This window comes from Clinocottus analis, unplaced genomic scaffold, assembly GCF_023055335.1.
Source record: "Clinocottus analis isolate CAN_PGR_092001 unplaced genomic scaffold, fCliAna1.0.p SCAF_5, whole genome shotgun sequence".
Classification (NCBI taxonomy): Eukaryota; Metazoa; Chordata; class Actinopteri; order Perciformes; family Cottidae; genus Clinocottus; species Clinocottus analis.
In genome coordinates, this window is record NW_027176207.1 from 6,539,362 (window position 1) to 6,555,998 (window position 16,637).

The window sequence follows — 16,637 nt, forward strand, 5'->3', positions numbered from 1 at the left end:
AGTACCGATGCTTGAGAGGGATCAAGTCATGTTTCTTTATTGATTCATTACATTGTATACCAATAGAGGGCAACATTGATTTACAAAAAATATATACTCATATATGTTTGTGTTTGGCAAGTAGATGTGTGTGAGATGGTGTGCAGTGGTTACTACAGGACAATGATTCTGGATATTCACTCATTTTTACACACGCGGTACACAGTACTACATACAGTACACTCTTAAAAATAAATTCATCATATAGTTGGAAAACTAGTAACTAGATCATGTGTCTCAGCTCCGGTTTAAACAGCGGAGCGTAATCTGATATAAGGGACGACTGATAGAGCAGACAGGTTTTAGGCCCAATCTCAATCTCCACCCTTGCGGACTCACAGCCTTTAAGGCGCGCTCCCGCGAAATCCGTGAAAGTTTTCGTCCGTCCCACTATCACATCGTAGAGTGCTTGAGAGCTCTCTGGCAGACATTTTGCCCCCTTTATGAACCTTTTCCGTAAGTCAGCATTAGATGCCGACTTTGCACAAGGGAATGACCCACAATTCATAGCAATGTGACATCCAATGGAAGAATGGAGACATAAAAAAAAAAGCTAAACAAAGAGGCACGTGGGGGATCAGGCCAATAAATTACATTTACACAACTAAATTAAGGATTAAAGATGGAACATGAACTTAGAAGAATGCAAACAGAAATTATATATTATTATTATTTCATACAGATGTATTCATCAAACATTTTGTTTTGTTATTGAATCTGTTATGACATAAACAAGTAAATAGATCATTATTATTATTTGAAACAACATCTCATCTCAAGAGGAAAGAGCCCTAAGACAAAATCAGGGAATAAAAAGTATAAGATAAATACCCACAATTGTACACAATTCATATTTACACCAGTTCAAACCCTCACAGCCTCTCACACTCAACCATTTACCAGGTGACGTCAGTAAGTACCTGAGGGTTAAGGGTTCGAGGGCTTAGGGGGGGCATGGGGATTAGGCCTTGATCTTGTTTGGTGCGTCCATTGGCTACGCCCCTGCATTGCCTATGAGTAGCCACAGGAGAGAGAGCGGTGTCCATGATGTTTTACTCTGCTGCACTCTGCAATCACAGTAAGGGGCAGTGTGTAGAGAGCAGACACAAAGAGCTATAACAGCTATATATATATATATATATATATATATATATATATATATATATATATATATATATATATATATATATATATATATGTACATATATATATACATACATATATATATATAGATATAGATATAGATATATATATATATATATATATATATATATATATATATATATAGATAGATAGATAGATAGATAGATAGATAGATAGATAGATAGATAGGAGGATATAACATAACAGTGAACATGTAGACAGGTATGTGAGACTCATTTTAGAGTAAGAAGATTTGTTTATTGTAAATACTGTGGAACTTTCCCTTTCTCAAATTAGACTGGGATTTTATATTTTGTTGTAGATAATTTTCCAGGTATAAAATGAGTTTTCCTCATTTTAGTTTCCTTGGGATGGGATGGTAAGGAAGCACATCAGAGACAAAGCATGAAAGAGTTTGATGCAAATGGAGCCAATTTAATTCAATTCAGTTTTATTTTGTATAGCCCAAAATCACAAATACAAAATTTGCCTCAGAGAGTTTTACAATCTGTACACATAACATCCCTGTCCCGGAACCTTACATTGGATCAGGAAAAACTCCCCCAAATAAAGATAGTAAAAACCCTTTAACAGGGGAAGAAACCTGGGGAAGTGCAACAGAGGAGGATCCCTCTCCCCGAATGGACAGAAGCAATGTGACTAGAATGAGCAACGTAACAGAATTACAGCACATTACTGTAATATGACAGAAATTATTTCAAATAGCCACAATTGTAGAGAGTTTTTTTGGATAACATTGACAAAACGTATCAATAAAACCTATTTAGTATTTTCAGCTCTATTTTCGCCATATATTCATGTTTCTTTACTGCTTGATCTTTGTAAGTGACGGATCAGCCAGCAATGTGTCAAGATATGAGCTTTTCATCCTCACAGTAACCACACTGTCAGGAGAAGCATACTTGTCAACGTGGTAACGACTTTCCACATTCTGACGTCAGCCTTTACTCTGCTAAGAGCAGTTCACTTCCTGGCTCCAGACGTCAGTGACTGCAACACTGGTGCATCGGTGAAAAAAATAGAAATGAGTAACTTTGTACCAAAACAAAGGACCTCAGATATGTGTCTTACATATATTTCCTCATATATCTATTCCCTTAATACGTTCAGGTGTTTATTCATTTTTGTATGATTATTTATATGTCACAGTCAAGTGTGGCTTTCACTCAAAAAGTTGTACATCACAGACAGTTTGATATTGCTACATGACTGAAGGAAATATAATCTAGATGTAGACAGTACGGTGACACGAGAGGTAGAGTATTGATGACAAGTTGGTCCCAAATTACTTTTCACCAACATGTTAAGAGTTGTAAGTTTAAAGAAATAGTAAAAACATAAATATGACTATAGATGTATTTATACTGTATGCTTCCAAATACTTACTAAATTGCATCCAGTGGACTGTGATAAAGTCAAAATATAAAATGAAATACGATACATTATTTTGAGTACACTTTTCACCCAATATTGAGTTCACCCAACATTGAGTCTGAGAGGATCCCTCTCAGACTCAATGTGTCTCTAATCTTGTCTTGCAGAGTACGGACGTTTTGAAGCCAAAATCCACGACCTGCGGGAACAGATGATGAACCACAGCATGAGCTCTGGGTCAGGATCCCTGCGAACCAATCAGAAGAGATCGCTCTATGTCAGGTTGGTCCTTGTTGGAATTTCACCCTTGTTTGGGATGTTCCAACTATATTCAGTTGAAAAACCTGTACCAAATTGATTCTGTGATTTCGGCACTGATTCATTCCAGGCAACATTATATGAGTACCGTATTTGGGCTGTGTTGTTTGCTTTTCAAACAGAAGACTGAGAAGATTGAGCACATACAATTCCATGTTCAGATCAAGTTTGAGACTAAAACAGAAGAATATTTCTTATTTTAACCCCAAGCATGGATTAACAGTTGCAATGCTCTCTGACCTGGTAAAGCTGTATTGGTGTCTTCCACTCTCTCACAACCCAATTACAAAAGACCTCACATCGTGGAATCTTTTGCATTACTCATACTAATAATCCTTCTTCTTCTACTGAACAGAGCACTGTTTGACTATGAGAAGTCAAAGGACAGCGGCCTCCCCAGCCAAGGGCTCAGCTTCAGGTATGGAGACATCCTCCATGTCATCAACGCCTCAGATGATGAGTGGTGGCAGGCCCGTCGTGTCACCCCACACGGGGACAGTGAGGAGATGGGTGTCATCCCTAGCAAGAGACGGTGAGCAGTAGACAGAAACCTGTCTCTTGTTGTGCAATTTCTCAAAGTCTGTATATGATTTGTGTGAAAAATATTGATTGTCCCAAAAGAGGAGCAAGCAGTCAATGAGGCGATTGAGATGAACTGGCCACCTTTTGAAACACAGACAACTTATTTATATTCCTCTATGAAAAAATATTGACAGCAGGAGTCCTCTGCACCCACTGGTGCTGTTGGAGCAGGAAACAAATCTTATTTAAAAAAGTAACAATCATTTATCACTAGGGTGTGACATAGAAATTCCAATGCCAGAAACTTGAACCCAGCACACATGCAAGCACATTTTGGACACATCATTGACCTGGTATTGATTTCTCTCCACATACACAGTTGAAGGCAATGACTGAGGAGATATTACATTTTAAGACAGTGTTTGAAGCCGGTCCTCACCCAGAATGGTTGTGTAGTTCAACGTCGTATCAGTGTGACTCATCTTATTTCATCTCTGTGGTAAATGACTGACGAAGCTTTTTGCTTTGCAGGGTGGAAAGGAAAGAGCGAGCGCGTCTAAAGACTGTAAAGTTCAATGCCAAGCCGGGGTCATTGGATTCAAAAGGGGTAAGTACCTCTATAAGAGCTGAAAGTGGCACTTTATATTTGTTTATATGGTTGATGATTCATCGTGTGTGGCTCAGATGTAGTTTCATCCTGAAGGCTTCACAGTGGGCTCTGTGTGCACTGCTTCTATCAGGAGCTCTTTAGTCTGAACAGTTTGATAGATGTCCTTCATACAATAGTTTCATATTGTGTATGTGTTCCTTCATTTATGTCAAAGAAATTGCATTAAACAAAAATGATGGAATGACAAAAGAATGCCTCTCTTTAGTATTCGCTAAAAAAGAACAAAAATTATAAGAGTTGGGCCCGATTTTGATTTTCTGTCATTGATTTTTTTTACATTCAACATTCCAGTAAGTTTCATACTTCACAAGTTGTTAACCACATGTCTAACTTTTCACACATTTAATTTATATTACTCAAAACTAAAACCACTATAGCAGGTGTAAACTGTTCTCTATCCAACACATATAATGTATAAACAATACTTTTAACATGAAGTTTAGGAAATGTAGGTTTGAGGCATCGCTTCACTCTTGCAAGACTCCACGTAGAACCCTGTGTGAATATCCCACATCAGCAGCAGAATTTTGTCTTGAAATGAGCATATTTATCATTTCAAGTCTCATCCTCTTAAGTTCCTACTTTTGGTTCCATCCCTGCATGTGTTTGTGTGCTTCTTTTGTACAACTAAACCCTGGTTATGTTACTTCTCTTATAGCATGATCTCAGTTTATTCTCACCTTGCTTTTACTTTAAATGGCAACTGTGGCACATCAAGAAGTACTAGGACCTATACTGTTATTCCCCTGCATGTAAAGCAGACATCTATTTGACTCTCACACTGCAGATGATTTAGCAAGTTGTTTAGTTAACTTGTGCTTAAGTTAGAGAGATTCTGTAAAGTTTTTGTATCAATTATATAACACTAAACGCTGAGTTTTTCTAAGAGAAGTAATACTCAGTAATAATTCCTCTGCTGCAATGTCTTGGCAAACTTGCTTGAGAAAATGTAACTTTTATTTATATCTATGTTATTTTGTTTTTTTAGCTACCTAAATGACAATTAAACGATAAATATTATATATTGTCCAACATGTCCACAATATTGACCTTCATATCAGTCTTTGCTAGTAGACCTGCGGTTCAATCAAACCATTTGGTATCAGAATCTATTCAGATATTGTAATCAAATCATTTAATCTAACTGTTATTTTCAAGTTCATAATCATTTTTTATTTCATCAATCAATTTGTTCAGTCTGTCAGAAAACAGCCCATCACAACACCACCTCCTTTTGTCAGATCAAAAGTCCAAAACAAAGTTATGACATCTATAATTATATAAAATGGAAAGTAGCAGCTACTGCTTACATTCTAGTCGCTGGAACCAACATGATATATTTTTTTATCAAATTTAACGATTAACCAAAATTGTTATTTTGTAAGTGGTCTAACTAAAAAGGGAAACCCAGTATAAATTTAATAAGGATCTTAAATAACTTGTAACTACTTTGATCTAAACCCTTGTAAATAATATCACAGTAAAGCTAAAACAAATTTGCATTGAAGCTACCTTACAATCTGGGAGAAACACATAATCAGTTTTCACTGTCGCAACTTCTTGACATCCCACTTTCTGCAAGCTGTTGTTTTGTCTGCATGAACGTGACAAATATACCTGTTTGCCCCATGCTTTCTCTCCCTTCACAGTCATTCAATGATAAACGTAAAAAGAATTTCATCTTTACGCGAAAGTTCCCATTCTACAAGAACAGAGAGGGTGAGCAGGATGGCAGTGATTCGGACCGTAAGTAAGCCCACTGACACACATGTGCTTCCAGACAGAGAGTCGGTGTAGGTGACATGTAGGGCTGAAAAGGGAACATAGCTGTATTCCTCTCTCCATCATTCACTGTTGTCTTTGTTTTCTGTCTCGTCCTGTTGGACCACAGTCAGAGACATTCTGGCTCAGATGCTCATCAGTCAGCAGGAGAGAAACCAAGTCAATGTTGTTCACTTTGGAGTGACGCATCTCCATATGGTGATACTGTACAACCCAGTGTCACTTCAGACATGATTTAGGTTCAGTCTGAACCTGCCCATTGGCTCTCCCTGCTGGCTGTTTAGTGTCTGGACAGAGACAGATCTGTGGCTCTGCAGCTCCCTCCTCTCACTACCTCCAACCCTTTGCTTATGTTGCGGCTGTCCTCCTTCCTCTCTTTCTTCTGTTCTGGCTCTCTTTGGACGGCCAATAGGACATCCTGGGAATAGGTGATGATGGGTATGGGACAAAGACATTCAGTAAGTTGCTCCAGGAATGATTCCTCAGCTCTGTTTACCTCGACCCCTCCACAGCCTGTTGCATGTTGCATTGGTTGGATTTGTCTTGCTTCTCAGTGTGCAGTGGGACTTCTGTCACAAGTTGGAAGGCAGATTTACTCAACTCAAGGTTTGGAGGGCATTCAGATCTTGGCTTTCTTCTCCGCTCTGTTTTATGGTAAAAGACGCCACTTGCCCTGTCAAAGTAGGCTTGTCACAGAGGTTGACATGAATCGTATTGCTTTAAATAATAGTCATAAGAAATAAAGTCATAAAACAATCGATCAAAAGTCACGTTAGGATTTTCTATTACCTCCTTTTTATTTCTTTTTTTTGTGAACCAGCATTTATTATTTTGACTCAGACTTTGATTGTATTACCATGAATAATTTACTTTAAAGTGTTGGATTCAAATAGCTTTCTTTAGAGAGGTATTATTTATATTTATATAATATATAATATAATTTTATTAATATGGCTGACAGTCGCATGGTTCCAAACATTTTGGTCTCGGTGTTGAAGCAGTGGGTCGCACTCTGTTCATGAGTCACCATTGATTATTGTGTCCCAAATGTTTAAAGGCATGCTGAACACTTTTTTTTCATTTTTTTTTCATATAATTACACCCTTTAAAGACGCCTTTCCTTGTTGTTGATAGTGTTTGACGCATGCTTGCATGACACTAACATAAACAACTAGAGCAGGGGTGGGCAAACTCCGGCCTGCTGAGTATTATAATTATCATAATAATTAGAAATTATAGTAAGGACTACTGTAGCGCTTCTCCGTTCCCGACTTCGGTTTCCCGAAGCACTACGACAGCAACAGACCAGCATCGATGTTTCTTAAAGCTTATTTATTGCTGAGCACTCTTTTAGGCTGTTTGTGAGTGTGCTCTCCAACAGCAGAATATGGCAGGCAGTAGTGGTCGAAGGAAAAACACATCTGTCCTCCGACCACAGAGACCGCTGCGCCTTCTGCTTCTGTACAGCGCACATTGGCTGCAGAGCGTGTTAAAATTTCCCAACTCCGACAGCAAAAACATGCGAGTCATAGTTGCATCAGCCAATCAGTGTTGAGATGTTCCGCTCGTCACTGAGGTCCTGCCGGTGTTGAATCAAACTTCTGCCAGTCCCCCTGAAGTAGTGCTGATAGCGTCCATCACTCAGACGCTGTTGTGGGACTGCGCATAATATTATGAATCCAGACACGATGTGGAATTTCCACAACAAGTATAAAGCAGTACGAGTAATTATTTCCATTGTGAATGACAGAAACGATAACTAGTTTTACAGTGATAAGCCAGACGCATTTCCTGGAGTCAGTGAAATTCACGGATGGCTACAAAATGGCTTTTGATGTTTCCACGATTTTCTGTGACTTCCCAACAAGTTTAAAGCATAACTGGTGGTTATTTCCGCCATAGTCGATAGCGGAAAAGGTCGCTCTTTTCCCGGAGAGAAGCAGTGAAGATAAGCCATGTTCCCTTTGTGGCGCCATGAATAGTCTTTTGGTGTGAACACCCTTTTTTAGATCGGCGTCGAGAAAAATCTTGACGCATTTGGTGTGAATACACCAGGCTGCGATTTCTGCCTGCCTGCTGCTCCCTGCACCGCTCACATTGCTACCCCAGTGGCCCTACAGGCAAGCTCGCCATGTTTTTTCACAATTACCCTAATGAGCTTTTGGAATTAAGCAAGCGTGAACTTTCGAAGAGTTACGGTAATTTGAATTTGGCATGTCATTTTCTGTTGTCGGAGACAGGGTTCATACTACAAGAGTTTTAGAGTCGTAAAATGAATCCTGCCAGCTTCCTGCATTGAGCCCTTCCGTAACAATGAGTGGACCAAAGAAAAAAAAAGTGGACAGTGAGTGTTTAATGAGGAGTGGACTGCTAAATATTTTTTCACCAAAGTACGATCAAAGGCCTTATGTTCTATTTGCCAAGAAACCATTGCAGAATTCAAAGAATACAATATCAGCCACTTTCCGCTAAGCATGCTAACGCTGCGTTCACACGAAATTGACGCGCGACTAGATTACATGCAAATTTAATAAACATATGCGAATGGTTGCAAAAAAGCAAATTTTCCGCCAGACCGACGCGTTTGATGCGGTGCAAATTAGTGCGAGTGAAAATTTTTCAAGTGGAAAATTTGTGTGGCATAATGGTTTGTTCACACCAAAAGCAGCATGACTAATCGTGGCGCCACAAAGGGGCCGTGGCTTATCGCCATCGCTTCTCTCTAGAAAAAGAGCGATCTTTTCCGCTATAGACTATAAAAGAAATAACAACTAGTTCTGCTTTATACTTGTTGTGGAAGTCACAAAAACGTGGAAACATCAAACGCCCTCATGTTTGGATTCATAACACCATTCGTAGCCGCACACAGCTCTGTGAATTTCACCGACTCCAGGAACTGCGTCTGGCTTATCACTGTAAAACTCATTACCGTTTCAGCTATCTACCACAGAAATAACCACTACTTCTGCTTAATACTTGTTGTGTAAATTCTACATACATTCCATGAACATCAAACTCCATCGTGTCGGGATTCATAATATTACCCGTAGTCCCACTTCCGGCAGAAGTTTGATTCAACACCGGCTGTTCGTGCTGCCTCAACGCGTCTGTCGCACTGCCCTTTGGAAAATACTGGTCTACGCAGCTTTTACGCAGCTGTACAATGACTTTGTATGTAATCTCGGCGCGTTACGTGTGAACACATCATAAGACAATCAGCATTGAGAAGCTTCGCCCGTCATTACCGCCGTCCTGTCGTTGCTGAATCAAACTGCTGCTGGTCCGCCTTGCGCTAATAGCGACAGTCATTCAGATGCTGTTGTGGGACTACGGATAACACAATAAACCCAGACACGATGGAGTTTGATGTTCCAACTTATGTAGAATTTACACAATGAGTATAAAGCAGAACTAATGGTTATTTCCATGGCGGATGGTAGAAACGGTAACGTTTTTACTGAGATAAGCAACAGAGACAAGCAATGTTTGCCCACGCCTGGACTAGAGTGTTTTTGTAATTGTGAGCATGTTCGTTTGAAGCAGAATATGGGAGAATGTCTCAGAGGGCTTTACAATCTGTACACACAACATCCTCTGTCCTGTGACCTCACATCCATTCTAATCAGGGTTACTTCAGGATTTTATGTGCAGCCTGAAAACTATAGAGATTCCTGTTTTATTTTAATGGTGAGTTTTCTGCTCCTATCACTCAACGAGTGAAAAATTATTTAGTGTTTTTCAACTAACCTAAAATCAAAATTCTCATTGAAAGTAACGTCATGAGCTGAGATTCTTTAGTTCACGTTTTTTTTCTTTAAAGCAGAAAGAAAAAAGAAAAATCACAATTTTAATATGTTCTGTAACTGTTTCCTCTACCATTTGGTTGTTATTTGTCCAAGTTAACATTGTCGTACTATTACACAGAACTCAAATGCTTTGCTGAATGCATGTACATTGATGTTACTAAAACATCAGGTAACTGTTGTAAGACCAAAACTAACAGAGACATGCTCGTGGCTTTGGGCTAAGTATGGCATGTAGTTTATGTTAGTGATGACTATTTGTCCTAATGACGTGCGAACATTGTTCACTGTGTGCCCCACCAGGGAGTCAAGAGGATTTCATTCTCTCATATGAACCTGTGATGCGGCAAGAAAGTAAGTTACTTACAGTGTTATCAAAACTTGGCCTCAACACTTGAATCACAGTATCTTAATCAGCTTCACAGAGTGAGCGTCTGCTGTCCACATGTGACAGTCTATATGAACATGCTGTGAAGTGGGCAGTGCGCTGTGTTCAATACACACACGGATCGGTCTGAAAGTAACTCCCGGACCACACAGAAGGCCTAGGTCGAAAACGCACGTCCCGCTACTGGAATATACACATAGACAGTATTGTAATGCATCTTTGCACACAAACAAGAAGTAAAGTTGGACACAACACATGAGGTTTACTTTCATGCATAACAAATAATCAGTGTTGTCTTTTTAAAAAGTCTTTGTTTTCTCTTCAAGTAAATTATGCCAGACCCGTCATAATCCTGGGGCCGATGAAGGACAGAATCAATGATGATCTGATATCAGAATTCCCAGACAAGTTTGGCTCTTGTGTGCCACGTAAGTATTTAATGAAATCATTGTCTGTGTTTCTTGATGTGTTCTGTTAATCAGTCATGACCACGACCATATGTGGAGTCAGTGTGACGTGTGAACGTTTATCTCCAATTCATCCCACCACTGTTTTCTAGTACACTTTTAGCTTTAAATAAACAGATGTGTATTAATTACTCACAGTGTGTTACCCTGAATCCTGCCTGCCTCCGCAGCGAACAGAGCCGTGGAAATTTGACAGACTTCTGTGATTCTGTGATCACTGATATGATGCACCTTCCGCCAGGACAAATTCCTTGTTTGTACAAACTTACTTGGCAACTAAACAATTCTGATTCTGATTCTGATGAGGAAGATGAATTCAGTATCTGAAATGGATGTAGAAGGATAGCACACAGAGCTCATTGTTTGTAATCAGACCCAACTTCTCTGTCTCGCGACCTCTACTGGGAAACTAAAGGCTCTGATCACTCTTACAGCGCTTAGAAATAATTTCTTTCATACCATGATTTTACTGTTTTGGTTAACTATGGATGTAAATATTTGTTTTATGTTTTGTAAGAGAAAGCTGCCCATGAAGCCTCATATAATGCTGCCACAGGGCTAAACATGGAAGGACTATAACTGATTTGTGTGTTTGTGTGTGTGACCCCAGTTCACTCCATTTGGACTCATCCTAAAGAGAACAGCTAACTCCCATCTGCATGTGATGTGTTCTCCCTCAGCAATGCTGTTTTTTTTGCATGTTTTAATTTACTCATCTCTTTTATTTCAATAAATCTTTCAAACCATATACAGCTGCTAACTGTTCAGGGCACCAAGGTGAGTGAGTGGATGACCTCAGTTCATACTTTAATCCCTTTGTCTAGAGAGTGAGTCTTGAAGTAGCCTACTCCTTTTATCTTTTAGAATAATATATTATCAGACACTTTCTTGTCTTTAAAGATATCCAATGAAATTTGTTTAAAACTTTTCTAGCACATAACAATGCTCATGTAATGTACCATTTCACCATTGCTCACTTGTGCAAATTTCATGACAAGTTTTGATTGATGTGAGTGGATATTTTTAAAGGTTAACATGAAGCTCAGTGCTTTGAAAAATTCAGACACCAAACGCTGGTAGCAACAAGGTCAGAGCTGGTAGGATGTGTTACAGCTCAGAGCTAAAATAGACCTCTTTCTATTTATGAGGAAAGCAGCAAGCTTTATAACTTAAAGAAACATTGGCACCAACCATCTCAATGGTTTGACAAATAGGCTCCACCACATTTGTTTGTGGTAATTCCAACAAGGTTTTCCAACTGAAGTCAATTCAAACGTTATTTGTATATCACATTTCATACAAAAAAATATGCATATCAGAATCAGAACAGGGTTTTTTGCCAAGTAGCTTATTTAACATACTTGGTGTCCAATAAACATATGAATTATATAAAAATACATGCAAGAATACTGCAAGAATCAATAACATAAATATAGAATAGAAATATTGCCATACAAATAATTATAAAGATACTATACAAAAATGTTTACAGAATAAATGCATTGTGGAATGAAAAAGCTGAACAGATGGTTCAAAGGTATTGATCAGTGGATGTGCAAAAGTTCACAGTTAAGATGATAGGTGCAATGGACAGAGACAGCAGGGAATAGGTATTGGTGCAGTAATACAAAGAATCAGTGCAAAATATTTCAACACACCACTAGGAATATATTCATTGTCTATAGTGAAAAATACCTTGATAGAGTGGCATGTGGGGCACATGCCTTCAAATGGAACTTGTGAGTTTATGGTTTTGATATGAGAATCATACACATAATCTGTTTGGTGTTGAAGTAGTTAAGTTGTGAGAGCCCCGCTGCTAGGCAACGGCAATATTAATGTGACTATGGATGCCAAGAAGTCAGAGCCTAAAACTTTAGCAAGCTGGCTAGCAGGTATGTTATTATGAAAATAAAAAGGCATAATGACAGAGGACTGTGAGAAATATCAACATTTTGCTCAGACTCAATATAAATAAGAAAAACTTCAATTAAAATATATTGACTTATTATGCAACTAAAAATGAACTTCCTTGGCCTCCGTCATTTCCGACAACGTCAAAAACAAATCACAACTTATGAATTCTGATCTTTCAGAAATGTTCCACTTGTGAAGTTGTGAATACAGTAAGAGATGGGTGTTCATTTGAACCTTTCTCAAAAACACGGTAAACATGATCTCATTTGAAGGCAGCTTACCCTGCTTTTATGAGGGATGGCTAAAAAACCTCTTCCTGCGTACCATTTTCATAAAGTATTCACTAGTCTCTTTGTGGCTTTATAATTTTGTTATAAAGAGCTTATTGTCCTCCTTGCACCAAAGATACCACTCGGCAGAAGAGGGACTACGAGGTGGACGGGCGAGACTACCACTTTGTGATGTCCAGAGAGCAGATGGAAAAGGACATTCAAGAGCACAAATTCATTGAGGCGGGACAGTACAATGATAATCTCTATGGAACGAGTGTCTTGTCTGTGAAATATGTTGCTGAAAACCTGGTGAGATCTGTTTAAAGCTGCACCACATAAAAGCACCAATATAAATGTATCAGTGTGAAGTTTAGTTATTGCTGTGTAAATCTAAGTGTCTAAGCCGGGTATCATTGGATATACATGTTATCGACCGGGCTGCTCTGTGATATCAAAACCAGAAGAAAGAAGAAAAGATCTAGTATCATTTACAGGATGCTGTTTCGAACAGGAGATTTTAAAAAGTGTGCAGAGTGCAGCCTTCCTGTGTGTTGTACATCTCTTGTAAATTCATGCCTCTGTCTCAGGGGAAACATTGCATTCTGGATGTGTCTGGAAACGCCATCAAACGACTACAAGTAGCACAACTCTATCCCATCGCCATCTTCATAAAACCTAAGTCCATTGATTCATTAATGTGAGTATTCATTTGTTTCCCTTTGATAATAATTGTGTTTACTTTACCCTTTGTTTTGTATTATTTATATTATAGACTTAATTTAAGTCTAATTCAAGTATAAATACATGTGTAATACATATTTATAACACACTATAATGTAGTTGTACGTAGATGCAAATGTTTATTAACTGTATGTCCTCCTGTGGTCATCCAGAATTATAAACAGATAATAATAGACAACATAATAAAACATTAATAATATCAACACATATTTAATAAAAGATAATTAATTAAATACATAACTTAACATTTGCAAAGTATGGGGTGTAAGTATCAGTGAGATCAGTAGTGTAAGGTGTGTAGGATGGATGAGGTTGTGTGTTGTATGGAGGGGTGTGTGATATGAAAATGAATTGGTGAATGATTAAAATGTCTCCATGATGTTCCTTTACATAGAGACTGTTAGTATAATACAGTGCTCATTCTATCATTTTGCAATAAATGGTTAAAGTAAAGTCTCAGCCAAAGTCGGGGCGAGCTAGAGTTTTAAATGGAACATCCCCAGATAGAATCATTGTTTAACCATTGGTGATTGTTGAAAAGGCCCAGATTCTCAGTTAGCTGGAAGTGATCTGAAGTAGCTCCGGTCAGTATGATGTGTGAGGAGTTCATAGGTATCCTTTTAAGTGTTGTATTGTTTGCTGGCTAACGCTCATATTTGGTGCTGAGTGCTGAATCTAATTGATGTGACGTGAAGAGTGTGTGCTTGGTAAAGTACTTGATAAATATTTGGACAAATATATATACAAATCAGAGAAATATCCAATACATATGTAAAAAAAAAAACTTTTGTGTTTCATTTGAGTGAGGTGTTTTATTACTTTATTCCTCAGATAAGGAAATTAGTTTGGTTGTACTGTTCAGTGACTTGCCAAATAGTCTTGAATAATAATCGTGATGAGAGTGTGCATCGTGGTACAGGAGGTTAGAAATATGGCCGGGTAGGGACCTAGCCATATTTCTAACCTCTTGTGCGGTGCACAAAGAAGGAGAGGCTGCAGGTCAGAGGAGGACAAAGAAGTGAGCAGACCGACCTTTTATAAGTTGGGAGCCAGGTTCCCTGTGCTAGCAGGAGGCACTGACCAACAATAAAATTAAAATACAAAGACACTGCAGAATAACAGCAAGGGTCGTCACAGTTGTCAAATACAAATCAGAGACAGAACTATGTGTGTCCTTTGTCCCTGTACAGGGACATGAATAAGAGACTGACAGAGGAACAAGCCAAGAAGACGTTTGACAGGGCGATGAAGCTGGAGCAGGAGTTTGGTGAATTCTTCACAGGTATGATATTGATATAAGCACAAATGCATTATTATATTCAGCTTGTCCCTCACTGCTCAAACACAGTATGAGCACCATCTCACCACAGAGCAGAAAAAGTGAGAGGGTTGTGCTCATGTGGCCACATGCCAATGATGCCAAGGCCCAAAAGATCTAGATTATCATAGAAATTCTTTCTGAGCCCATCTAGACTGGACCTGTCAGTTATCTTTGTTGATATATAGTTTGAACTTCAGAGATTCCAATCAGATTTGGGTTCAGATTACAGTATGTATCAACATGTCTGTTTCTGTTTTCTATTGACACACACAAACATATGGAATCATTTGTTAAAGCGCCTCTTATTGGCAATAATCAAAACACATTATTAAGCATTTTGAGCAGTTTCCACAATCAAAAGCTTTTGCCATTGAAATATGGGTATCACTATCCATGTCATAATATAGATATGTATTATGTTTTATAATTATACAGCAGATTATAAAGCATTATGAATAGCTTTAAAACGCATTATAGACATGTCATCATTGCTAGTCTTACACAAAAGTTCTAGTCTATAGAAACTTCAGACTGCCACAGTGGTAATTAGTGTTAAACAGATCAGCAGGGCTTTTAATTCCGTCAACAGAAATCTTTGACCCGCATCAGGGCTTTAAACATTTGACAGCTGAGAGTAACTGTAATGATGTAAATTTGACGTACCTGTTTTATACACAGTTCCACATTACATAAAGAGTTCCCTTTGCTTTGCAGCCCTGGTTCAAGGAGACACCTTAGAGGACATTTATAGCCACTGCAAACAGGTGATAGAGGAACATTCAGGACCCTATATCTGGATCCCCTCCAAGGAGAAACTATAATGACTCATCACCATGAAAGGGAGCCTGGACTGCTAGAGACTCGTGATACATTTGTTGTAACATATGATAACTGTATGATGAATTCATAAATTCATAAATGTGTTATATGTTTCATGTTGTTTTTTTCACTTTTGTTTGGTAACTGCTTCTTTCACTCAAGATGAATGTTCCTGAACGTATCCCACAAAGTGTTTTAGGTCTTGAAACATGAACGTTTGTATATTTGTTGATTTTGTTTTGAACACAGAGAAAAAGAAATGTGATGAAAGCTAAGTCAATGTGTGGAGTGTGGGGACTGGAGGTGGGGTCTTGTGCAGACGTTTTTGCTTCACTAACATAAGATGGAAAGAAGGTATTCCAACTGAGACACTCTCCCCTTCTTCACACTGCAACAACTAGCAAAGAATTATATTAAGTTTAATGTTTTGTCTAATTGTGCGTCTATGCATCCCCTGAACACAGCTTAACTTTGTGTTTGTTTACAGCTTTTTTTCTTGGATTACTTTATTTATTTCTCTGACATAACATTGAGGATGTATGAGGAAAATGTTTTTTTTTGCTGTAAAACTTTCATTTTTTTATTATTTTTTTTATTTAAAAGCACATCACTCATCCAGCTGTTGCATTGACAATGATTAAATGGAGAAAGCTGCTTTTTGCAATGGAGATGTAACACTATATTTTGCTACTTAAATTTCTGGAAGGCACAAAAGCACAGAATTATTTATTACTGAAACGAACTTTGATTAAAAGGTAATTTACAGAGCATGTTTTATTTGAATGATGTAATATATCGTGACTGTGTTTGGGTGGATGGAAACATTGTGGTGAAAGAGAAATAATTTCATGTTTTAGATTCGGAGTGGAAAGAGTCAAATAGTAATTCAATTGAATACTAAAACACTTTTGTTTTTTAATAGTGAAAAAAATTAATTTAAAATAAAGGCTCAATACCTTTCAAAAGTATAAAAACAGTAAAGTGAAGAGCCTACATTTGAAAAAAAATGCAGTTAATAGATTTAAATTCTGTGGCAACAT

At 38.1% G+C, this 16,637-nt stretch overlaps 1 protein-coding gene across 9 annotated transcripts in view; it reads left to right on the forward strand.

Moving 5' to 3' along the window:
• The window catches only part of dlg2 (discs, large homolog 2 (Drosophila)), a 186,238-nt gene extending 169,601 nt beyond the window's left edge, over window positions 1-16,637 (forward strand). For all 9 annotated transcript variants that reach the window (XM_068601063.1, XM_068601064.1, XM_068601066.1 and 6 more), the window contains 10 exons: window positions 2,745-2,859; window positions 3,251-3,427; window positions 3,949-4,024; window positions 5,737-5,833; window positions 9,976-10,026; window positions 10,387-10,488; window positions 12,850-13,025; window positions 13,304-13,413; window positions 14,648-14,739; window positions 15,493-16,637. In XM_068601063.1, coding sequence (XP_068457164.1) covers window positions 2,745-2,859; window positions 3,251-3,427; window positions 3,949-4,024; window positions 5,737-5,833; window positions 9,976-10,026; window positions 10,387-10,488; window positions 12,850-13,025; window positions 13,304-13,413; window positions 14,648-14,739; window positions 15,493-15,599 — 1,103 coding nt within the window. In that variant the 3' untranslated portion in view covers window positions 15,600-16,637. The remainder of the gene's footprint in view (window positions 1-2,744; window positions 2,860-3,250; window positions 3,428-3,948; window positions 4,025-5,736; window positions 5,834-9,975; window positions 10,027-10,386; window positions 10,489-12,849; window positions 13,026-13,303; window positions 13,414-14,647; window positions 14,740-15,492) is intronic.